The 24,699-nt window shown below is 40.4% G+C and overlaps 1 protein-coding gene across 1 annotated transcript in view; it reads right to left on the bottom strand.

Moving 5' to 3' along the window:
• Gab2 (GRB2-associated binding protein 2) overlaps positions 1 to 24,481 on the bottom strand; it is a 195,875-nt gene extending 171,394 nt beyond the window's left edge. Inside the window, exon 1 of the mRNA NM_053417.2 lies at positions 24,298 to 24,481. Coding sequence (NP_445869.2) covers positions 24,298 to 24,375 — 78 coding nt within the window. The 5' untranslated portion in view covers positions 24,376 to 24,481. The remainder of the gene's footprint in view (positions 1 to 24,297) is intronic.
• Between the last annotated feature and the right edge of the window lie 218 nt (positions 24,482 to 24,699).

The raw sequence follows: 24,699 nt of genomic DNA, 5'->3' as shown, positions 1-24,699 counted from the left end.
CCAGTTTTAGGCCGTGGTGGTCCGATAGCACGCATGGGATTATTTCTATCTTTCTGTACCTGTTGAGGCCCGTTTTTTGACCAATTATATGGTCAATTTTGGAGAACGTACCATGAGGAGCTGAGAAGAAGGTATATCCTTTTGCTTTAGGATAGAATGTTCTATAAATATCCGTTAGGTCCATTTGGCTCATGACTTCTCTTAGTCTGTCTACATCTCTGTTTAATTTCTGTTTCCATGATCTGTCCATTGATGAGAGTGGGGTGTTGAAATCTCCCACTATTATTGTGTGAGGTCCAATGTGTGTTTTGAGCTTTAGTAAGGTTTCTTTTACATATGTAGGTGCCCTTGTATTTGGGGCATAGATATTTAGGATTGAGAGTTCATCTTGGTGGATTTTTCCTTTGATGAATATGAAGTGTCCTTCCTTATCTTTTTGATGACTTTTAGTTGAAAATTGATTTTATTTGATATTAGAATGGCTACTCCAGCTTGCTTCTTCTGACCATTTGCTTGGAAAGTTGTTTTCCACCCTTTCACTCTGAGGTAGTGTCTGTCTTTGTCTCTGAGGTGTGTTTCCTGTAGGCAGCAGAATGCAGGGTCCTCGTTGCGTATCCAGTTTGTTAATCTATGTCCTTTTATTGGGGAGTTGAGGCCATTGATGTTGAGAGATATTAAGGAATAGTGGTTATTGCTTCCCGTTATATTCATATTTGGATGTGAGGTTATGTTTGTGTGCTTTCATTCTCTTTGTTTTGTTGCCAAGACGATTAGTTTCTTGCTTCTTCTAAGGTATAGCTTGCCTCCTTATGTTGGGCTTTACCATTTATTATCCTTTGTAGTGCTGGATTTGTAGAAAGATATTTTGTAAATTTGGTTTTGTCATGGAATATCTTGGTTTCTCCATCTATGTTAATTGAGAGTTTTGCAGGATACAGTAACCTGGGCTGGCATTTGTGTTCTCTTAGGGTCTGTATAACATCAGTCCAGGATCTTCTGGCCTTCATAGTTTCTGGCGAGAAGTCTGGTGTGATTCTGATAGGTCTGCCTTTATATGTTACTTGACCTTTTTCCCTTACTGCTTTTAATATTCTTTCTTTATTTTGTGCATTTGGTGTTTTGACTATTATGTGACGGGAGGTGTTTCTTTTCTGGTCCAATCTATTTGGAGTTCTGTAGGCATCTTGTATGCCTATGGGTATCTCTTTTTTTAGGTTAGGGAAGTTTTCTTCTATGATTTTGTTGAAGATATTTACTGGTCCTTTGATCTGGGAGTCTTCACTCTCTTCTATACCTATTATCCTTAGGTTTGATCTTCTCATTGAGTCCTGGATTTCCTGTATGTTTTGGACCAGTAGCTTTTTCCGCTTTACATTATCTTTGACAGTTGAGTCAATGATTTCTATGGAATCTTCTGCTCCTGAGATTCTCTCTTCCGTCTCTTGAATTTTGTTGGTGAGGCTTGTATCTACAGCTCCTTGTCTTTTCTTTTGGTTTTCTATATCCAGGGTTGTTTCCATGTGTTCTTTCTTGATTGCTTCTATTTCCATTTTTAATTCCTTCAACGGTTTGATTGTGTTTTCCTGGAATTCTTTCAGGGATTTTTGCGATTCCTCTCTGTAGGCTTCTACTTGTTTATTAATGTTTTCCTGTGTTTCCCTAAGTGTGTTCTTGTCTTTCTTGAAGTCCTCCAGCATCATGATCAAATATGATTTTGAAACTAGATCTTGCTTTTCTGGTGTGTTTGGATATTCCATGTTCGTTTTGGTGGGAGAATTGGGCTCCGATGATGCCATGTAGTCTTGGTTTCTGTTGCTTGGGTTCCTGCGTTTGCCTCTCGCCATCAGATTATCTCTAGTGTTACTTTGTTCTGCTATTTCTGACAGTGGCTAGACTGTCCTATAAGCCTGTGTGTCAGGAGTGCTGTAGACCTGTTTTCCTCTCTTTCAGTCAGTTATGGGGACAGAGTGTTCTGCTTTCGGGCGTGTAGTTTTTCCTCTCTACAGGTCTTCAGCTGTTCCTGTGGGCCTGTGTCTTGAGTTCACCAGGCAGCTTTCTTGCAGCAGAAAATTTGGTCTTACCTGTGGTCCCGAGGCTCAAGTTTGCTCGCGGGGTGCTGCCCAAGGGCTCTCTGTGGCGGCAGCAACCAGGAAGACCTGTGCCGCCCCTTCCGGGAGCTTCAGTGCACCAGGGTTCCAGATGGCCTTTGGTGTTTTCCTCTGGCGTCCGAGATGTATGTACAGAGAGCAGTCTCTTCTGGTTTCCCAGGCTTGTCTGCCTCTCTGAAGGTTCAGCTCTCCCTCCCACGGGACTTGGGTGCAGAGAACTGTTTATCCGATCTGTTTCTGTTTTGAGCTTTAGTAAGGTTTCTTTTACGTATGTAGGTGCCCTTGTATTTGGAGCATAGATATTTAGGATTGAGAGTTCATCTTGGTGGATTGTTCCTCTGATGAATATGAAGTGTCCTTCCTCATCTTTTTTGATGACTTTTAGTTGAAAATCGATTTTATTCGATATTAGAATGGCTACTCCAGCTTGCTTCTTCTGACCATTTGCTTGGAAAGTTGTTTTCCAGCCTTTCACTCTGAGGTAGTGTCTGTCTTTGTCTCTGAGGTGTGTTTCCTGTAGGCAGCAGAATGCAGGGTCCTCATTGCGTATCTAGTTTGTTAATCTATGTCTTTTTATTGGGGAGTTGAGGCCATTGATGTTGAGAGATATTAAGGAATAGTGATTATTGGTTCCTGTTATATTCATATTTGGATGTGAGATTATGTTTGTGTGCTTTTCTTCTCTTTGTTTTATTGCCAAGACGATTAGTTTCTTGCTTTTTCTAGGGTGTAGCTTGCCTCCTTATGTTGGGCTTTACCATTTATTATCCTTTGTAGCACTGGATTTGTAGAAAGATATTGTGTAGATATGGTTTTGTCATGGAATATCTTGGTTTCTCCATCTATGTTAATTGAGAGTTTTGCTGGATACAGTAACCTGGGCTGGCATTTGTGTTCTCTTAGGGTCTGTATGACATCTGTCCAGGGTCTTCTGGCTTTCATAGTTTCTGGCGAGAAGTCTGGTGTGATTCTGATAGGTCTGCCTTTATATGTTACTTGACCTTTTTCCCTTAGTGCTTTTAATAATCTTTCTTTATTTTGTGCGTTTGGTGTTTTGACTATTATGTGACGGGAGGAGTTTCTTTTCTGGTCCAATCTATTTGGAGTTCTGTAGGCTTCTTGTATGCTTATGGGTATCTCTTTCTTTAGGTTAGGGAAGTTTTCTTCTATGATTTTGTTGAAGATATTTACTGGTCCTTTGAGCTGGGAGTCTTCATTCTCTTCTATACCTATTATCCTTAGGTTTGATCTTCTCATTGATTTCCTGTATGTTTTGGACCAGTAGCTTTTTCCGTTTTACATTATCTTTGACAGTTGTGTCGATGATTTCTATGGAATTTCTGCTCCTGAGATTCTCTCTTCTATCTCTTGTATTCTTTTGGTGATGCTTGTATCTATGGCTCCTTGTCTCTTCCTTTGGTTTTCTATATCCAGGGTTGTTTCCCTGTGTTCTTTCTTTATTGCTTCTATTTCCATTTTTCATTCCTTCAACTGTTTGATTGTGTTTTTCTGGAATTCTTTCAGGGATTTTTGTGATTCCTCTCTATAGGCTTCTACTTGTTTATTTATGTTTTCCTGCATTTCTCTAAGGGAGTTCTTCATGTCTTTCTTGAAGTCCTCCAGCATCATGATCAAATATGATTTTGAAACTGGATCTTGCTTTCCTGGTGTGTTTGGATATTCAGTGTTTGCTTTGGTGGGAGAATTGGGCTCCGATGATGCCATGTAGTCTTGGTTTCTGTTGCTTGGGTTCCTGTGCTTGCCTCTCGCCATCAGATTGTCTCTGGTGTTATTTTGTTCTGCTATTTCTGACAATGGCTAGACCATCCTATAGGCGTTTTTGTCAGGAGTGCTGTAGACCTGTTTTCCTGTTTTCTTTCAGCCAGTTATGGGAACAGAGTGTTCTCCTTTCAGGTGTGTAGTCTTTTCTGTCTACTGGTCTTCAGCTGTTCCTGTGGGCCTGCGTCCTGAGTCCACCAGGCAGGTCGCTTGGAGCAGAAAAGTTGGTCTTACCTGTGGTCCCGCGGCTCAAGTTGCTCACGGGGGATTGCTTTTGAGCTCTCTGTGAGGGCGGCAACCAGGAGGGCCTGCGCCACCTTTTCCGGGAGCCCCTGTGCTCCGGGGTCCCAGATGGCGTTAGGTGTTTTCCTCTGGAGTCAGAAATGTGGGCAGAGTGTAGTCTCTTCTGGCTTTCCAGGCATGTCTGCCCCTCTGAAGGTTTTAGCTCTCCCTCCCACGGGATTTGAGTGCAGAAAACTGTTGATCTGGTCCTTTCAGGTCTGGGCGGTATCTGGAGCTCAGGGGACCTGTAGCTCCAGTGCTGACCTTAAACTTATCCTCTTTGCCTTTACCTCTACAGTACAGAATTAGAATTCAAAGATTTTTTAAAAGATTTCAAATGCTTTATTGTATCTATTCAGATGATTAAGTAATTTGTCTTCATTATTCTCTTAATTTGATGAATTTCTCTGGCCTGTTTCTAAATGTTAATCCAATCTTGTGTTCCCTATACAAATGCCTTACACACAGTGAGGTAGAGCCAAACTCTGACCCCAGACATCCTGATTTTAGAGTGTCCCCTCCCAATAATGCCACATATTAGACTACATGAATGATGAATAGGTTTGACAGTGAGTGAGAGAGGATTGTACTGGGGGTGACACTAGGATGACAGAGTCGTGTAGAAAACAGAATTTTGTAATCTGCTATAGTCTTCATCCTCCAAACTACTGTCTTAAATTAATGAATCTTTTCTTGAAACAACTGTTTTTGTTGATACAAGGTCTCACTGTGTAGACCAGATTGGCTTCAAACACAGAGATTCACCTGCTTTTATTTCTTGAGTACTGGAATTAAAGGTGTGCATCACCACATCTGACTGAGGGAGCTCTGTATCCATACATCTACAGGTATACCCTGCTTTAATATTTACTTCAGCATTTCTTATATTGTGGATTTTCTGTAATAACTTTCTCAGCTTTAACATATATAACAATGTATTTTCTTTGCTTTTATTATCTTAAAAAGAAATTTTCACTGGATACAGTCTAGACTGATGGCCCTACTTACTATTGTCACAGTCTATGCACACTATGCTTTTATTTCCTCAACTGAACAATAAGAACAGTAACATGCCTATGGTATTAAGATGTCCTGAGGACATAAAATAACTCAAGTAAAAGCTTCAGCACTGTGTCTTACATCTAGCAAGTATGCAAGGAACATTTGGAAGAGAAACAAATACAAGTGTACAAGATATTGTACACAAAACAAAACCACAGATTCCAGACTCAAGGACCCAAAGTAGTTCTTATATACTGAGGTATCTGAAAGTATATTTTTCTCCTGGTAGGATTACATTGTTCTAAGGTGGTGGGGGAAATAAGGGAGGTTGAAGGAAGAAAGTGGGGAACAGAAGGGAAGAGGAAAAGAGAAACATATTAAATATATATTTGCCTGAAATACACTGGTAGAGGAACCAAATTCAAGGCAGGTGTGTCTAACTCCAGAAGCTTTGGCTATAACCACAGATGATGTCCAGTCAAATATAATCAGTTGTCCAAGAAGAGTCTCCATCAGCATCTCAGCGAAGCATCTAACTATAAACAGAAAATCCACCAATGAAGGTAAGAGATTTTGCTGAGGAAAGCAGCTTGGAGAGAAATGTTTCATGGTATGGGATCTCAAACCAGGACTGCCTTGTCTCTGTAATTCTTACAGCAAAGTCAGAGTTTCTGGTTTATTTCTTATCTTTGTTTAGCCCTTTAACTCTGCAACTGTATCTTTATTTTAGAACCATGTCTATGTGTCCTATGTGTTCACAATGGAAATTTCTTTCAGGGCCTCTTGCGCCCAGGCACCACTGTTGGCAGTATGGATCTCTTTATCAAGGATCCTAATAAAGAGACAATGACGAATGGAATATAGCAAATAAAGGAAGATATGACCAAGGTTATTAGTTATAACCTGAATTCCAAGGGTAGAGACGGAAAGTAAGATGGCCATAAAAACTAACTTATTCCGAAAAGCATGCAAGACCTAAGCCTGGAGCTGAAGAATGAGACAAAGTCTCTTCTGTGTATCTTGCTTCTCCAGGGAAGTTTGTTTTGACTCTTCCATCTTCTCCTCTCTGCTTTCAGGGAGAGACAAGCAGAAAAATTAATAGTGAACCAGAGGCACATCTGGAGAAAGGTAATAGAGGAGCTTTGATATGTTTGACAAGGAGAAAGCTGCAGTAGCTTTTTCAGAGAGGGTATGGGCCCTATAATTCCCCAAACTTCAGGTCACAGGGTCCATGCAAGTCTGATATGGAATATCAGATACAACTTCCATACTATATTTTGAAATGAGTGAGTAAAACCCCGATCAGGCGAATAATGCCTGTGTATTAAGTTTAGTTCAGAAAACTAGTGATTGCCAAAAAACATAAATCAGGTCCAATCTCTAGTAGACAGTATTCTAGCCAGAACAATTCCAGCACCCTCCAACATGAAGACATACCAAAAGTGAGAAGATCAGTATTCATTCTAACTGGAGGTTAGCACTAGGAAACAGCAGTGACAATCCTCTGTCCATGTTCCTTATGTAACCATAGAAATGAGGGACAACATTAAACAATGGCAAGAACCAGAGGCTCCAAGTTCCAGGTCTGCTTTGGAGTAGCTATGAGGCTGTGAGGAATGATCTCTTTGTGTTCCAAGTTACTATCTACTAAATAGGTCTGAAGATGTACTGAAATGCTCTACAGATGGTAATTCTATGTAGATAGATATAGACACATACAAATAAGATAAGGGAGAAAGCATTAATAGGTACCAGACACTATTTTAAGTTCTTTGTAGATATTCTTCTCAACAACTCTGCAATACAAGTGTCATAATCCAAATCTTCCAGATGAGGAACTAGAGGTGAAGGGACTTTCCAAAGTCACAAAACATAAATGAAAGGGTTAGGCATGCAAAGTACGTAGTGTGATTCCAGAATCTACATTCCTTACTCTGGATTCTGGTCCTGAGAATCCTACCATTGTGGGTCTCCAATGGAACCTCACAATGGACATTAATTAAAAAAAATTTTAATATCAAAATTAGAATGTTTCTTCCTGCCAGTGTTATCTTATAAGCTGCAGTCAGGGCAAACTGTCACTGTCTGTATATAGGTATAATTGGCTGCAATCTCTGGTAAAGCAGCTACCCAAATACAACCCTGAACAAATAACCTAAGGGCATTTCAGGGAAGCAGATGAATCTCTATAGATGTCAAGATCTTCTGTGAAGATCAAGAAAGCACAATTAAAAGTATAGAGTATGTGACTAACTTAGAAGAAACCTCTGAAGACTACAATGAGCCACCTTGCCTGGTCAGACAACTCAGTGATAAGGGCAATCTCTGCCAGGCCTGAAAACCCAAGTTTGATACCTAGAGCCCACATAATAGTCAGAGATGACTCCTGCAAGTTGTCCTCTGACTTCCACATCCATGATGCATGCTCCTCCACCTTAAAATAAATATACAACATGTTTTAAAGGAATGTTATGTCAGCAATACTCCTCATAGCATAGAAGATACTTTATACAGATGAATATGAGCAGTAAGTCAAAAGATGATTTAAAGATGGAATTGAATTGTGTTGGCTATTCACCCTGATTCAAGTGGCAGAGACTCCCTTTGTAAACTTTGTATACTATGTAAACTTTGTAAACCGTAATTCAGGAAAGTGGCCAGACCCTAGCCTGAGGAGCTCCAGCAGCCCCAGACATCTGTAACTATTAACAGTGTTTCCATTCTTTGTAACTGTCACAAAAGTCATCTCCAGCCCCTCAACTGGACTCTTCCTTGATTATGCTAATTTTAGGTAAAAAGTCTGAATAAAATCCCACCAATCCCCGAACAGGAAAATCCACCAATTCTTGAGTTTACTCAGAAACCCACCAATTCTTGAGCTCCCCCCAATTCACTTGAAGTCCTACCAATCCTCACTCTGGAAATCTCTGCCCTGGAAAGCTCCACTCAGAAGAAATCCTGCATAAGTTGTGTCTGCTCAGTTCCCTGCTGTCCTGCTGTTCCCAGGAGCAGAGGTGACCACCTCTAGATATGGCCTTCCCAATAAATTCCTTTTATGAGATTTGCTGTCTAGTGTGACTCTCTTATTAGAAGAAGCCAAGAAGCAATGAAGCAAAAAAGAGAAGAAGCAAAGAAGTGGAGCTGGGATAAGGCTCCTGAGCTTTTGTCCTGGGATACTCTCCCCTGGAAGCTGCAAAGCTGGAGCAGTTACACTGTAGCACTCCAGCTCAGCCATACCTCAGTAATACCCTCCCTCAGGGCTGCAATGCCTCTGCTCCCCAAGAGAGGAAACTTCCTTTCCAGAGCTGAGCCATTCCTGAGCTACTGAGTCCCAGGATACTCTTCCATTGGGACATTGTACCACCTCAGAGTTATGTGGTTCCTGGGTCTTGGTACCTTTCCACTGTAGGAAGGCCAACAAATATGAAGACATTTTAGGAATATATTTCCACTTTGTTTTGAAACAGGGTTTATTCTGTGGCCTAAGCTGATTTTCAACTCAAGGTGTCTTGTCACTGACCGCTGGATTATATAGGAGCCGCCACTTATAGTAGCCAATTTTTGCTTGTATTTTTCCTTATCGTGAATGTGTATATGACAAACTACAAATCTATGTCAAGTAAAGTAAAAGAATGTTCTTTCAAAAATGGACATGATGGTAAATTCCTATAATCCCCAAACCTGGGAAAGGCAGAAGGTTCCACAGTTCTGTCAAGGCTATATTGTCATTTTCAGGCCAATTTGGGATATATTATGAAACCATGGCTTTTCTTTTAGGCTTATTTTTATTACTTTACGTGTGTGTGTGTGTGTGTGTGTGTGTGTGTGTGTAGAGTTGGAGTAATAGGCAGTTGTGAGTTACCTAATGAAGCTGAGAACCAAAGTTGGGTCCTCTGCAAGACCAATAAGTGATCTTAGCCACTGAGACATCTTTCCAGTCCTAAAAGAACTTTTTTATTGTTTTTCTTTTAGTAGTAGTAGTATACATTTTGTTTATATATTTATTGTAGTAGTATAGTATATTGGTGTTTGCTTAAATATATTTCATTCTATAGAGTTGATGAACATTGAATAAGAACATTTGTAAGGTTTTATTTGAAAATTGGATAATGATTTCCTAATAGCTACAGAGCACAATATAAATAAAACATGGCATTCTAAATTCTTCTATAATCTGATTTAAAAATCTACCCTTTTCTTTTGTGTTCCAAATACTAGATTTCTGTGCTTTTCAATCATTTCTTCCGAACATGTTCCATTTAAAACATTTCATTACTAGAATGTAACCCTCAATATTTTACTTAGTTTTTCTATTTTTCAATTTTCTTATCTCTGAAATGTATTTACTGAGCAAATGGATGCTTTTCTTAGCATAGAATCCAACTACCTTGTGGTCAATCAGTATTGTCTGTTTCTTGAGGATGAGTCTTAAGTGATGAACTGGTTAAAGGCACAAAGTTCAGTTAGCATCAGACATAGGATAAAATCCTCAATTTTCTTACCTGGAGTACAGGAGCTGCCTATGGGATTAAGAAATATTCCCCCATCCTGAGTAATACTGACAGATTGGTGAGCAAGCTTCTTGTCTAATATACCTATAAACTTATTTCTCACTCCTCTTTCTTTCCCTGTTTTGAGACTCTCACTATGTAGTTCATGTATCATACCTATCACAGAGATGCTTTCTTCTCTCACTCAGTAAGAAATCTCTTCCAGAGGTCAGGGTTAGATACTAAGCAGGAATGCTTTGCCAGACATTGTCCTCGGCAATGAGATCTGGACACAGAGAATAGAAAGTGCTGCCCTAGCCAAGGACAAGTACAGATGGAGAGAAGGGATCAGCCCTAACTCTGAAAGATGGAGTTTTTACTCAAAGAATACTTAATTCTAAGATTTAACTTTGAAAATCGTCGAAGGACACTATACTTAACAATAATTATCACTATGAGAGGTTCTTCTTTTCTTTACAGGCCACAGATTGTGGGACTAGAGAAATGGCTTAGCAGTTAAGAGCATGTGCTGCTTTCCCAGAGAACCCAAGTTTTTTTTTATATATATATATATATATATATATATATATATATTATTAACTTGAGTATTTCTTATATACATTTCAAGTGTTATTCCCTTTCCCGGTATCCGGGCAAACATCCCCCTCCCCCCTCCCCTTCCTTATGGGTGTTCCCCTCCCAACCCTCCCCCCATTGCCGCCCTCCCCCCAGCAGTCTAGTTCACTGGGGGTTCAGTCTTAGCAGGACCCAGGGCTTCCCCTTCCACTGGTGCTCTTACTAGGATATGCATTGCTACCTATGAGGTCAGAGTCTAGGGTCAGTCCATGTATAGTCTTTGGGTAGGGGCTTAGTCCCTGGAAGCTCTGGTTGCTTGGCATTGTTGTACATATGGAGTCTCGAGCCCCTTCAAGCTCTTCCAGGAGAACCCAAGTTTTATTCCCATGTCAGACGTACAGACGCCACATGTAACTCCAGCTCCATGAGATCTAATGCCCTCCCTCTCCTGGCCTCTGTAAGTACTCACATGTTTTGAGGGATGTGTGTGCATGCACACCCATAGTGGAGGTCACAAAGTAGGCCAGCAAAATGATTCAAGAGGTAAGTGGCATTTGCTACCAAGTCAGATAATGAATTTAATTCTTAGAACCCACATGATGAAGAGAGAGAGATCTGACTCCTGAAAGCTGTCCTCAGACATTCACATAAACACCATGGCATAAATATATGGTCTAGCACCAACATACAATAAATAAAATTTTAACAAAATCTAATAAGTAGGTAAATATCATAAATTCATTCCATTTTGTCTATGATGAAATTCAAAGTCTGTGTTCCTTCAAATTAAAAGGGATTTGGAAGTCCTTCAACCAACAAATGGTGACAAAAGTAACACACAACTTCTAAGGCTAGATCATCTTAAAATGAAGTCCTGACATAAAGACACTTGCTCTTGAGGCTCTGAGCCACCATGTAAGGAAGTCCATCTACTTTGAGTGTTTTGAGGAAGCCTAGGCTGCAAGTATGAGTCAACAGTCCCTGCTTAGCAGCACTTTGGGGTGGCAGGTATGTGCATGAAGACACTTTAAGACGATTCTATCACCTATCTGCTAAGTCTTCTCAAGCCTCTCACTTTCCTAGCTTAGGTCCTAGATGCTAGTAAGCACAAGTAAGTTCTTGTTGTGCTATCTGAATTCCTAACCAGAGAATCTGTGTACAAAATAAAAATGTTTTATGCCACCGAGTTTCAAATATGCTTTTTGTATGACCAGAGATTTATTATAAAGTAGTTAGGATAATTGATACAACAAAAAGATGGTTGATAGAAGGAGGATCAGAAGTTCAAAGCCATCCTCACACACTCATCAAGTTAAAAGTTATCTGGAATATATGTGACCCTGATTCAAAAAGAGAAAAAAAATTACTTGAGCAGAGACTCTCCTGCAGCTCAGTAAGAATAAGTGAGTAAACTGACTAATGTGCCTATTAATTTAGTGGTTCTATTTTGAGGGCTTTTCATTTGTAATTCTGTAGATTTCTCTCATTTGACATTTTGGTTGTGATCCATTTGAGGCCTACCTCAAATGTCACCCACTTCTGATTTTTCCCTTGAAGGAGATGCCTTCCCACCAGACTGGGCATCCCTCTGTGCAGTTCTTAACTTACTATAATGTGATTGTGGTTTTAGGTGTTTCTCCCTTTACAGACTCCCCAAGGTCAGGAAATTAAAGATCAGAAAGGCAAAAATATTTACTCAATCCCACACAATAGGAGGTTTGGATTCCAATCCAGGAGTAACTTCAGAAACCATGCTTCTTACAGTTATTTGAGGATTTCCCCAAACAGCATGTGAAGACATGTATCTTCAGCATTTGAAAGTTCATTTGGATTTTTCAATGAAATCATATTTACTGAAAATTGATGGAGCTGGAGATCATCTTACTAAGTGAAAAAGCCAGATGCAAAAAAACAAATGCCACATTTTCTTTAAGGGTCCTAGAAATGTTTAGACACATAAAGACATATATATATATATATATATATATATATATATATATGTGTGTGTGTGTGTGTGTGTGTGTGTGTGTGTGTGTGTGTGTGTGTGTGTGTGTGATGGAAGCATAAGGAAGATTACAGGAGGGAGGTGACAAGTTGAAGAACAGAGAAAGTAGTGGACTAAATTGACAGAATAGGAGGAAGTGAATAATGTCAAGATCAATGGCATACTTAAAAGAAATTGTCTGTATGAGACCCAATACTGTATGAAGAATATACACAAATAAATAGTTTTTGATCTTGAAGTTGTCATCTCAAGAGTGATTTTAAAAATATATAACTATAGGCTTTAGTGTCTGAACAAACATCTTAGCAATGAATGCTGCCTCATACCAGCTAACACTGTATTTTAAAACTTACTCATATAAAGTGCTAAGTTCTTCACTTTCCATATAGTAATAACCTAATAAGAAATATGACAATATACAATATGACCATAGCAATTAAAAGCCAATGTGTTTATTTCAGAAATCAACATTTTGCTGTACTTTAAATATAAGATCATGTGGAGGGTTGGGGATTTAGCTCAGTGGTAGAGTGCTTGCCTAGCAAGCGCAAGGCCCTGGGTTCGGTCCCTAGCTCCGAAAAAAAAAAAAAAAGAAAAGAAAAGAAAAGAAAAGAAAAGAAAAGAAAAGAAAAGAAGATCATGTGGAGAAGAAACAATAGCTGCAGAGGGCAATCAGACTCTACAGGAAGAAGTATCAGAGTCATCAGTCTAGACACAGTTATTATAGTTTACAATAAAATAATTAAACACGAAGAACATGAAATGCTACTGCATGCATGAGCTCATAGTAGCTGTGGATGCCCATACAAGATCAATCCAGTCCACAGTATAGAATGGAGGAGGAAGGCTCACAAGCCCTGACCCTTAACCAAAAAAATATGGAAAGGAGATAGCTTCTGGGGAAAGGAGAGTCAGTTTATTTTAAAGGTGCTGTCCCTGTCAGGTCAACTGCACTCCAGTTGATGGCCCCAAACTGGGGAGTATATTGAAAAACACATCAGAAATCTATGGCTTTTTTTTTAAAGACAAAAGAAGACAAGAAGTTGAAGGAGTTAGGAAGGTAGGGATGAATCTAGGAGGAATTAGGTGGAGGTAAATATGAAAATGTATTAAATGAATTTGTCAAGGGATTAATGAAAAAGCACATTTTTAAAAGGTGCATGAAATGGATAAAGTGATCTTTCATTGAATATATTTGAGAAGCTTACGTCTTACTGGGAATGGTGGTTAACATATTTAATCCCATAATTCAATATCACAAATATTATAAAATATAAAAAATATTATACTGTACTCAGGAGACAGTGGCAAGTGGATCTGTATAAAATTGAGGCCAGCCTAATCTACATACTGAATTCTAGGCTAGCAAAGACTATATAGACCTGTCTCAAACAAACAAATAAATAAACAAAAAGCCATGTTTTAGGAGATTATTGAAAATATTTTTAATACACTAACCTAAGGTAATATATAAGGTAAATACTCTTTCACATTTTGTAAATTATACAAACATATAAATTCATAAAAATAGACAAAAGGAGTACATTTAAAATTGTGTATCCCTTTATTGCGAGTACTGTAAATATTGTTACTTTTCTATCATCTATGTTTACAATAACTTCTTTATAGGAGTAAAATGTAAGTGTCACTAAAAAATTCTATTTTTGTTTTTATGTGTTGCTAAGCACATATTAATTACACATACAATGTATGTCATCACATTTTCATATGGGTATACTGTGCATATATAATGTCCTTTGTTCATATTCACTCCCTGTTTTATCCTCTTATGTCCGTCTCCCACTCCTGTTGCTCTCCTTCCTTTTCCCAAATAGACTCCCCCCCTGTGTGTGTGCGTGTGTGTGTGTGTGTGTGTGTGTGTGTGTGTTTGTGTGTGTGCGCACACGGGTGTGTCCCAGTGAATGTCATTAGAGTTGGTTGCAAGAGCATGGTGACAATAGGAGCCTGGGATCTTACCAATAGCTACACCACTGAAAGAAATGTTTCTTCTTCCTCTACTGCTTATAGATCCGCCTGTTTGATTTTGAGATTGTATCTCACTATGTTGTCTGGGCTCTTCCTCAGTCTGCCAATAACTACCATGTGTATCATAAAACCAAACCAAACCAAAATAAAAACAAAAACTAATTTTTAATAGCTCATCCTGTGAAAGTTTCCAGAACCTGTAGCTAAAACAATTTTGCTTACAAGTCAGTTTCTGTTCTAGTTGTTTATTTGGTTAATTAATCAATTGTCTGTATGAAAGAGGACAAGGATATGTGCATGCTATAGCACTTGTGTGACAGACAACGTGGGGAATCAGTTCTTTCCTTCTACCATGTGGGTTCTGGAGATCAAACCTGAGTCATCAGGCTTGGTAGTAAGCTTTTACCCATTGAGTCATCTCACCAGCCCCCTCCAGTTCTTTCTTATTGAAGGAAATGTTATTAATCCTAATGTAATGTTCATTCAAAACTTTAAAGAATAAAGATCTGTGCTGTGGAAACCATCATAGCTCCAACTCTCACAGTTGGAAAAACGCTGATTTCTTTCCAAGAAATTTCCCTTGTGAATTGTAGTTATAGCATGCTACATATATAAAACTGGTTCATCAGCTCGTTGAAATTCTTAGTATAGTGTCACCTTTATGACACACACATTGCACATGATGGTAAGTAACGTAAAACAACATAAATGTCTAACTGGGGAGATCTATACATAATATATGGTATTTTTACTAAAATGATCATTTTTAAGATATATATATTTCTAGGATTTGTTTTACAATATTTAAGCAATAAAATGCTAAAAGGAGACCATACTCAATTTCATTTGATCTCAGAAGCCAAGCAGGGTTGGGCTGGGAGGTCCCTTGGGAATAACAGGTGCTATAAGCTTTAAAACAAAAAAGAAAGGAAGGGTTGGGGATTTAGCTCAGTGGTAGAGCGCTTGCCTAGGAAGCGCAAGGCCCTGGGTTCGGTCCCCAGCTCTGGAAAAAAAAAAAAAAAAAAAAAAAAGGAAGGGAGGAAGGAAGGAAGGGTAAAGGAACAGCTAAAGCAAAAGTGATGTCTTGATAATATGTGATACCATATGAATCTTTAATCATTTCACAATTTTCTTTTTCTATATAATAAAATTTTTAATAATTCAAATTGGGCAAAATTATGCAGAAGTAAATACAGTTTACTGGGGGAAGTTTGTGGGGAAGGAGCAGAAAAAAATGCTAGCTCCTTGATAGCTGATTAACATGTAAAAACCAACTGTGCATCAACATAATAACAATTATGTTGATTTCCACTGTGGGTTTTTATATAGCACTTTTCATAAAAGAAGTCACGATCCTTTAAGGAATTGGTTAATTCTATATCTGGACCAAGCTATGTATAAAACCTAGAAAACCTTGTCATATCATATAGCAAAGAAACCATTATACTAGGAGAAACCAACTTGAACAGGGTGCCACAGCCTAAGAACAGTAATATCTGAGCTTCAAAAAGAAAAACAAACACCATAGGTTCAAATGTGCTGAATACATTTAATCCTGTATGCTCACAATTATTAATAAAAACCCACTAAGAGCCAGATTATAATACATGCCTGTAGTTCCATTTGCTCAGGAGGCTAGGGTGGGAAGCAGTTTTTATACTAAGTTCAAGACCAGCCTGGGTAACACATATATACATTAACTCAAAAAATATCATAACTGATTTGTTTGAAGGGTAATATGGAATCAATCCACTTTTTTATGTGTTATGTGCATGAATGTACAAGAGCGCATGGGGATCAAGGATAATATCAGATGTCATTTCTCAGGAGCCATCTATCTGTGATGTATTACCTGAAACCTGGGGCTCACATATTAGGCTAGGCTGCTGGCCAGTGATTCCCATAGATCTTCCTGTTTCTCTTTCTCCTGCGCCGGGAATACAAGCATGTGCCACCACACCTGGCTTTCTGTGGGTTCTGGGATGGAACTCGGACCTTTAAGCTTTAATGGGAAAATGCTCTATTAACTAAGATATCTCCCTGGCTCCTCACCCTCACCATCCCAACAACCTGTAAAAGCAGCATGCATAAAATTGAGAGTTCAGTAGTTATAATAAACTAATGACAATGATGGATGGCTCCTGGCCTTGAGCTGTTGTCCAACAAATGGCACCTTACCTAAACTTACCTATGCTAAACAAGACATTACATTGTCTGTAAAGGGCCAATAGAAACTGACTGCCCAGTGTCAGAAAGCTAGAGGTAAAAATGTATTTTAGAAGTAAGTCCCGCAAAAGACTCACTTTGGGGAAACTTGAAGAGGATCTCTAAGTTGAGTTTGAAGCATTACTAGTACTTCTAGTAGCACCACCACTAGTGGCTTGAATGAGAAATGTTCTTCATAGGCTCAGGTATTTGAACACTGGGTTCCCAGTTGGTGGTGCTGTTTGTGGAGGGCACGGAGCCTTTAGAAGGTACATATGAACTGCACCTTGTGGGACACTGGGCTTCCAGGCCACTCTCTATTTTCTGGTGGGTAGATGAAATGTGATTAGCTAGCTTTCTGCTCCAGCATCCAGCCATTATGGACTCAAACACTCTACAACTATAAGCCAAAATAAACTGTCTTTCCTATGTTGCTTTTAGTTATGATATTTTATGAAAACAACTAAAACTAATACACCACTGCCTAAAAGGTTTTTGAATTTTTGACCAATGTCAAATGTGGGTTCTTACATGCATTTCCACACTCCCATAACACATATATTTCTCAAAGTCATAGCTTCAGGCAAATCACTGCAATTTAATTTTCATTCCCTGAAACTGAAAGACCCTTGAGGGGTTCCTTCCAGGAAAATCTAACACACAATTCTAGCTTCAGAATTATACTTAGTAGTATAATACAATTGTAGTTGGCCTCAGAGTAAAATGGATTTGAAAACACACATGCTCAAGTTCAGATTACCTATGAAAGGTTAAATAAGTATAAATTTGCATCATCCTGTTCTGCCACCTCCTCCAACACTAAATACTTTTAATACTCTGTGCTGACATAGTGCTCAGATTTCTTTTCCACATTACCCCAGTAAATACAAAACCTCAGTGGAGTAGGAGACATCATTCCAGCTTTACAAGCAATGAAGTAGGAAGTAGAGAAGGAAACCATCCAATCAAGGACCCAATGACTTCAAACACCGAGGCAGATCTTTTAAAGATAAACCCTGTCAGCATGCACTGATATTCACACTGAAAAAGTGGCAATCTGTGAGGTCACTGAGTAAGAGGGATGCTTTCAACCAGTAAATGTAATCCTACAATCCAGGGCCTCCTGTAGAACATCCATCCTCAGCTCTACATCTACTTTTCTGCTTTCTTCTATGGACTTGACTCCTCCTTTCTACATGGATTTACTGTTTCTAATTTCATATCCACGGTCTGTGTCATCCTACACATATTTCTTTTTAGTCCATAAACTTCTGAATCCAACTCAGGTCCTCTTGTGTCTGAAAACTCTTGTCATCTTCTATACCTTGAGCTGTTTGCCTCTATACAGTTTGTTTCCTGAGTCACAGAACTCCACATACGGGCAGCATCCTGCTTCTCATGTGAATTTCTTGTCTCCCTAGTTGGCAAATTCGTTGAAGGCTTAGTTAGGTACTGATTTATTTCTTCAGGAAGGGAAAGGATGTAATATATTCTCTATTTACAGTTGTCAAAATTAATTTGGGTCCTGGCAGAGGCCTGACTTACACTTCTGCACATTTTGCTGTAGCACCAAGTTATCATATTCTATTTTCCCTGCGATATAGAGAAAGACCAGTCAGACACAGAAAGCAATGCCAAAAACGTTTTATTCGTTAAAGGAACAGATGTGATTTCTAGATCTGTGTAAATTCACTGCCTCTGGTTCTCAGATGTCGATGAGTTAAGGGTTTGGAGATTCCATTCTGTGTTTTTCTCTTGAATTAGAAATATCAGCAATAGGGTGAGGTAATACTAGCAATATCCCTAACTCCCACCAAATGAAAAACTTTAAAAATCATTTTGTTATTATTTTATGTGTATAGGTACTTTGTCTGCAAATATGTTTCTGTACCATGTATATGCCTGGTGTACACAGAGTCCAGAAGAGGATTTCCGTTGGAAATGGAATTACAGATTGTTGTGAGTCACCAACTGTGTGCTGGAAATTGAACTCTGAAGCTATCTTTTCAGCATCAAAGATGTTGGCTATCTTTTCAGCATCAAAGATGTTGTGTTTTTTTAAATTATGCTACAGCACAAGAATATTAAATCTGCCATCTCGACCATTTTAAGTGGTTAGGTAGTAAATGAAATATCCTGAGCTAGTATTAAGGACATTCACAGTGTTGTATCACCATTACTACCATTCATATTCAGAACACTTTCAGCTATTATCAGTGAGCTTTGAACCCACTCTACAAAAGTTCTTTACAGTCTCTATCCTCAGACATTTCTAATCACCATTCTCTCCATCACTAATCTAAATAAGTTATGAAAATAGTCATCCAATTATCATTTGTGAGACTATTCATAATACCCTCAAAGTTCATGCATTTTGGGCTGGAGAGATGATGGCTCAGTGGTTAAGAGCACTGACTGCTCTTCCAGAGGTCCTGAGTTCAAATCCCAGCAACCACATGGTGGCTCACAACCATCTGTAATGAGATCTGATGCCCTCTTCTGGTGTGCCTGAAGGCAGCTACAGAGTATTCGTATATAATAAATAAATCTTTAAAAAAAAGTTCATGCATTTTATAGTATATCCATGTGTCAATATTTTAAGGCTATTACTTTTTGTATGAAAAAGCCACATTTTTCTTATCTATTCATTCATTCACTGCTGAACAACTGGATTACTTCTACATGAGGACATATGATATAATGTTGGTGACAACAAGCTTAGGAGATTCAAGGGCAACATGGACTACACAGTACATTCAAGACTATCTTGGGCAGCTGAACTCCTAATCTCTAAAATAAAATATGATAAAGTTCAGGGGGCCAGAGTTATGGTTTGATAGTCAAGAGCCTGCTACTCTTCTAGGGGACCTAAGTTCAGTTACAGTTCTCATGGTGATTTATAACTATCTAGAACTCCAGTTCTAAGGGCTCCAATGCTCACTTATGGTATCCACAAGCACTAGATCACACATGCATGCAAAACAATTATACATATGAAGCTCAGGAGAATGTCCTAAGCCAAAGTAAGGTTTGTTTTGTTTTGTCTTTGGAGACAGTGTCTTGCTGTATAGTCCAAGGCTGGCCTCAAACTCAAAATGCTCCCACTTTACCAACTCAGAGTGCTAGGATTATACACATGACCCACCATGCCTTGTCTAATTAGCATCTGTAGACTGCTTTACTTCATGATAACAGAATAAACATCATTTCAAGTACCCAAAGAACATGAAGGAAGAAAATCATATTTTAGGTCATAAAATAAATCTCAACAAACTTAAAATAATTTTTATTATACAGAATTTATTTTATTCCCACAATGGAGCCATCCAAAAAATTGGGAAAAGAGAAATAGCAAGAAAATCTTTAAACATTTAGAAACTAAATGACATACATCTAAATAATCAAAGAAAGTCTCAAGAGAAGTTAAAAAAAATACATTGAACTAAATGAAAATACAACTTATTGAATTTTTAGAATAAATACAATCCTCAAAGGGGATTTATAGCACTAAATGATATATTATTATTAGATGGATAGTCTCAAATTAGTAATTTAAGCTCCCACATTAAAAAAGAAACTTAGAAAAATAATATAAATCAAATGCTACTAGAAAAGTGTACAATAGAGAACAGAAAGTCAATTAAGCTGTAAACAGAAAAGCAATAGATAAAAATCAGTGAAATAAACATCTGGTCCTTTAAAAACATCAATAAGGTAGGCACCGTGGCACCCTTTAATCCTGGCCCTTGGTGGGTTGATCATCCTGCAGTGCCAGGTCACACATCCAAGATTAAATGGGTAACATAAATTAGATTTGATGGATGTGTTTAGGGGAGATTAGGACAGAAAGTTGGGTGAGTAGGGAAAGGGCTGGATCCTGGGAAGAGATTGGGAAAGAGCGAATATGATCAAAATACATTGTACAAAATTCTCAAAGAACTAATTAAAAAATACCAAAATGGAAAGAATTGTCTGAACAGGCAGGAGAGAATAGGAACCAAAGTACAGGTAGTAGAATTAGCTCTGACAGTGGGGCACCTTATACACTCAGAGAAGAGGGAAAAAGAAAGAGAATCATAAACACTGAGTAAATTTGGAAAATTGACTGGTATTTGTGCAGATGGCCATACCCTGATGGATTTTCTTTATCACAGCAGGGAAGGTCATCAGCAAACAGTGAAGGGATGAGTTAGTTAACTAATACAAACCCTGGAATACACATATTTAACAATGATAATAATAATGATAATAATAATAATAAAAACAGTTAAATGCTTTCTGGAGCTATTCATTAGAACTGATACAACTTTCTTCAACAAACCACCAGGGGGCAGTGCTGTAACCAATCTTCTTTCCCCTCAAATCGTTAACACTGAAATTATAACAAATTAAAATGCATCGTATGTTGTAAATGTTCCCTCCACAAAAATCCTGCTTGATATTTAAATACATGTATCCGTGTGATCTCATGCATGTATGGACTCACATATATACATGAGAATAAGGCTGCTCCTTTTGTCAACCTCTCAGTGCAACCATCAGATACACCAAGGGTAATAATATATTCCTTCTTTCCACCCAATGTCTTTAGGGCACACAACAAATACTCCCTAGATCATTTGTTATTTAGTATGTCTAATCAGTTAGAAAATCCAATGAGGAAGAAAATTCCTAAAAACAAAACCCAACTGCTGGATGTGGCGGCATAGGCCTTCAATACCAGCACTTAGGAGGCAGAATCAGGGGATTACCTCAAACTAAAGACTAGTTTGGGCTACACATTGAGTTCCAGGCCAGCTGGACTACTGAGTAAAACTCTATTACAAAACAGAACAACATTTCCCTGACAACATAGCTTCTTCCAAGTTGTATTTTTCCCTATTTCCTACCTAACTTTCCCCACAAATTAAAGAGTTATGTTTTCAAAACAACCTTTAACTGCCTTGTATTTAATAAGCTACTTTTCTTCTTATCTCTGATGCCTGATGCATCCTTAAAATAAAGAAAAGTCACTCTACAGTACCATGTGACTATTGTGTATACTAGTTAGAACATCAATTTAGGGGTTATGCATGTAGGTAGCAATAAGGCTGGGAAATACCTCTAAGCTTGAGTCTAATTTGGGCTTCTAAGAAACCAAGGCAGGGATCTAACTTAAAATAGTAGAGATTTTCAAAGGAAAAGGTAAATATAAGGGTTTGAAATTTAGACATTTTGCCCATAACCTGTCAATCCCTGGTTGTGTGCGTGTGTGCATGTGTGTGTGTGTGTGTGTGTGTGTGTGTGTGTGTGTGTGTGTAAAAGCCAACTCTTTCCTCCAGAAATGTAGTGGATCAAGGAGGCTGTACTGGAAGCACAAGTTATTTCAATTGGCTGTTTCAAGTAGGAGGGCTGAACTTCTTTCTACAGTGGGAGGTGCCTTCCGGGCTGGAGCCAAAGGGAATGTGCAGTTCGAGAGGGAGGCTGAGGTCACCAGAGGACCCAAGACTGCTAAAGGAGTTTAAATGGGTAAAATCTGTGTTTGACACAAGCCTCCAAACTTGGCTATTTTTGAGCTAAAGTTGTTCTAAAAAATACTCAAGAGCTAGGTCATAAAGAGAATCTTCATGGTAAGGGTTGATGCAGTCATGAGTCAAAGTAGCAACAGTATCAACTTTTTTACAAGATATTTAAAAAACAAAGTTCCAGTGATCTCTATATATTTTTGTTTGTTTTCTCAAATTCAAGGATGAGCTGAACTTCTAATCCTCCTCTCTCCTCCTTGGAATGCTGGGATTACAGGCTTGTGCCACCCAGCAATGTTTATGATGTTCTTGGATAAAACCCAGAACATCTTGTCCGCTAAGAAAACATTCTACCAACTATGCTACATTCCTTTCTAATCTGAACGTTTTATTTTACTTTTTAAAACTGGACACTATTTCAGTGGCTGGTCATGTAGTCTGGGTTGGCCTTGAGCTCACTAAGCAGTCAAGGATGATCTTGAACTATTGATACTCCTGCCTCCATCTTCCAGATGCTGGACACATCTACAGGCATGAACGACCACCCCCATCCCCGACAAAGCCCCCCCCCCCATTTTCTTAACTATTTCTGTGTATGTGAGAGAGATTGTGTGAGTGCACACAACATGAGTGTGTAGGTCAGAACTCTCCTTCCATCTTTATGTGGGTTCCAGGGAACCAAATTTAAGTTGACAGGTTTGAGGGCACTGCTTTTACCCATTAAGCCATCTTGGAGTTGTGCACATGCATGATTTGAGAGAGAGAGAGAGAGAGAGAGAGAGTGAGAGAGAGTGAGTATTGTTTGGCATGCAAATGAGAGACAGGGTCTCATGTAGCTTAAGCTGGCCTAGACCAACAGAAATAGGCTGGCTTTGAACCTCTGCTCCTCCTGTCTCTTGCTTCCCAAATGTAAGTGCTGGCAGTACAAGCCTAGGCTACAGCAACAGGCAACAGAACAAAACAAAACAAAACAAAAAGCTCTTAGTAATTAAAATATTTTACTCACATAAAAAAAAACCCAAATGAGCTTTAAAGCTTAAACACCCCTACTATATTACTGTATGCCAAATCTCTGTTCACTTTCAAAAACCATGCACTAAATCCTAAGATTCCCTGTCTGCCTCTCCTCCTCCCCCCTCCCCTCAAGCAAGTGACCTAAGTCAAAGCCCGGTTTCATTGACACACTTGCACTCCCCAACAACAACACTTCCTTTGAAAAACAGAATGTCACTTCCTCAGTCCAGAGGCCAGAAGTCCCTTGATTCTGATCTGGGGAGCAGAGACAGGAAACTCTGGTAAGCTTCTATCCCCCATGGCCAGCCACTAGTGCAGCTGACAGAGGGCAGGGTCTGTTGGGAGCTCCCTTGATGCACTGCAGCTGGAAGCAACCGCTCACTTCCAGGCTGTGGGGGTGATTTCTGAGTCCAGCACTCCCAGTCAGCATAACAAGGACGTTTCTTGGCAAGTGAGGAGTGAGAAGATGGGAGAACCTGCACTCCTTTAACTGACTTTCCATTTCTAAACTCATCAGACTACTCCAATCTCCGATCCTGGCACCATTTTGTTCTCTGACTTCGCTAAACAAGAAGGGGGTGCCCCGACCTCAGTTGCCAGTTTCTCACGTAGAGGGGACAGCCCGTCCCACCAATTTCAGTAAACACAGCTAGCACCACCTAGCAATTCAGAACCATGTCTTCAGACCCCAGACACCAAGGGCTGCATGACACAAAACTCTGGCCAGTTATAGAGGACCAAACTGCAGTGTCACCCGGTGGGGCGGAGGGCCGCGGTGTGTGTGGGGGTGGGGGTGGGGGTATGTGAGAGACATTCGAAATAATGGGAAAGAAGGGGGACAAACAAATGAGTCACTTAATACAAGCGCTGCACATGCCGCTGACGCTGCCCGTGATGCAGTGGCCGCGGACTGGAAGGAAGCCGGCAGCCACCAGGGAGGGGCGGACAGAGAAAGGGACCCGGAAAGGGGCGCGGCGCCTCGCCCTTTGTGGGCCCGGGGCCGCGCGGCCCCTCAGCCTACCCTTCCGCTCGGGGTGACTCTGCCCCTTCAGCCCCGGGCGTTTACTCTCCGGATCGCCGGAACAATCGTTACAAACTTCGGCACCGCGAGGAGTTCCCGGGGAGGCGGGCGGCGAGCCGCGGCCCCGACCTGCGCCCCGCCCCTCGGCGGCGCACCTGTGACAGGTGTGAGGCGCCCCACTCGCGCCCCGCCGCTCTCGCCCTCTGAGGCCGCGGGGCCTCGGCTCGCCGCGTACGGCCTCTCTCAGCGCCCCCACCTCAGAGGCCGCGGGACAGCCCCCGGCCGTCCGCCCGCCCGCCCGGCCGCGCCCGCTCGCCTCACTCACATAGCGCCTCAACTTCTTTTCCGGAGGCGATTTCCTCAGCCAGCCGGTACACACCACGTCGTCGCCGCCGCCGCTCATGTCGCCCGCTGACTGGAGCCCGCCGCCGGCTCGCGCGGACAAGGGCGCGGGCGCGGGCTGCTGGGTCAGCCGGCTGCCGGTGCGCAGCTCGCGGGGGAGGGGAGGGGCCGGGCAGCCCCGGGCGAGGACGAGGCGGCGAGGCGCGCGGGCTCGGCTGCCTGCGCGCGCTCGAACCCCCCCCCCCCGTCCTGCGGCCGCGCGCGCGCGCTCTCTCAGCCAGCCCCACCAGGGCGCCTCAGCAAGCGGGCTCTCGCCACGCCCACAGCCCCGCGCGGTCCCTGAGGGCGGTCGGCGTAGAGGCTAACTACCCAGGCTCTGGACACC

The sequence above is a fragment of the Rattus norvegicus genome, chromosome 1 (genome assembly GCF_036323735.1).
Source record: "Rattus norvegicus strain BN/NHsdMcwi chromosome 1, GRCr8, whole genome shotgun sequence".
NCBI lineage: Eukaryota > Metazoa > Chordata > Mammalia > Rodentia > Muridae > Rattus > Rattus norvegicus.
This window is presented reverse-complemented; position numbering and strand designations above follow the sequence as displayed.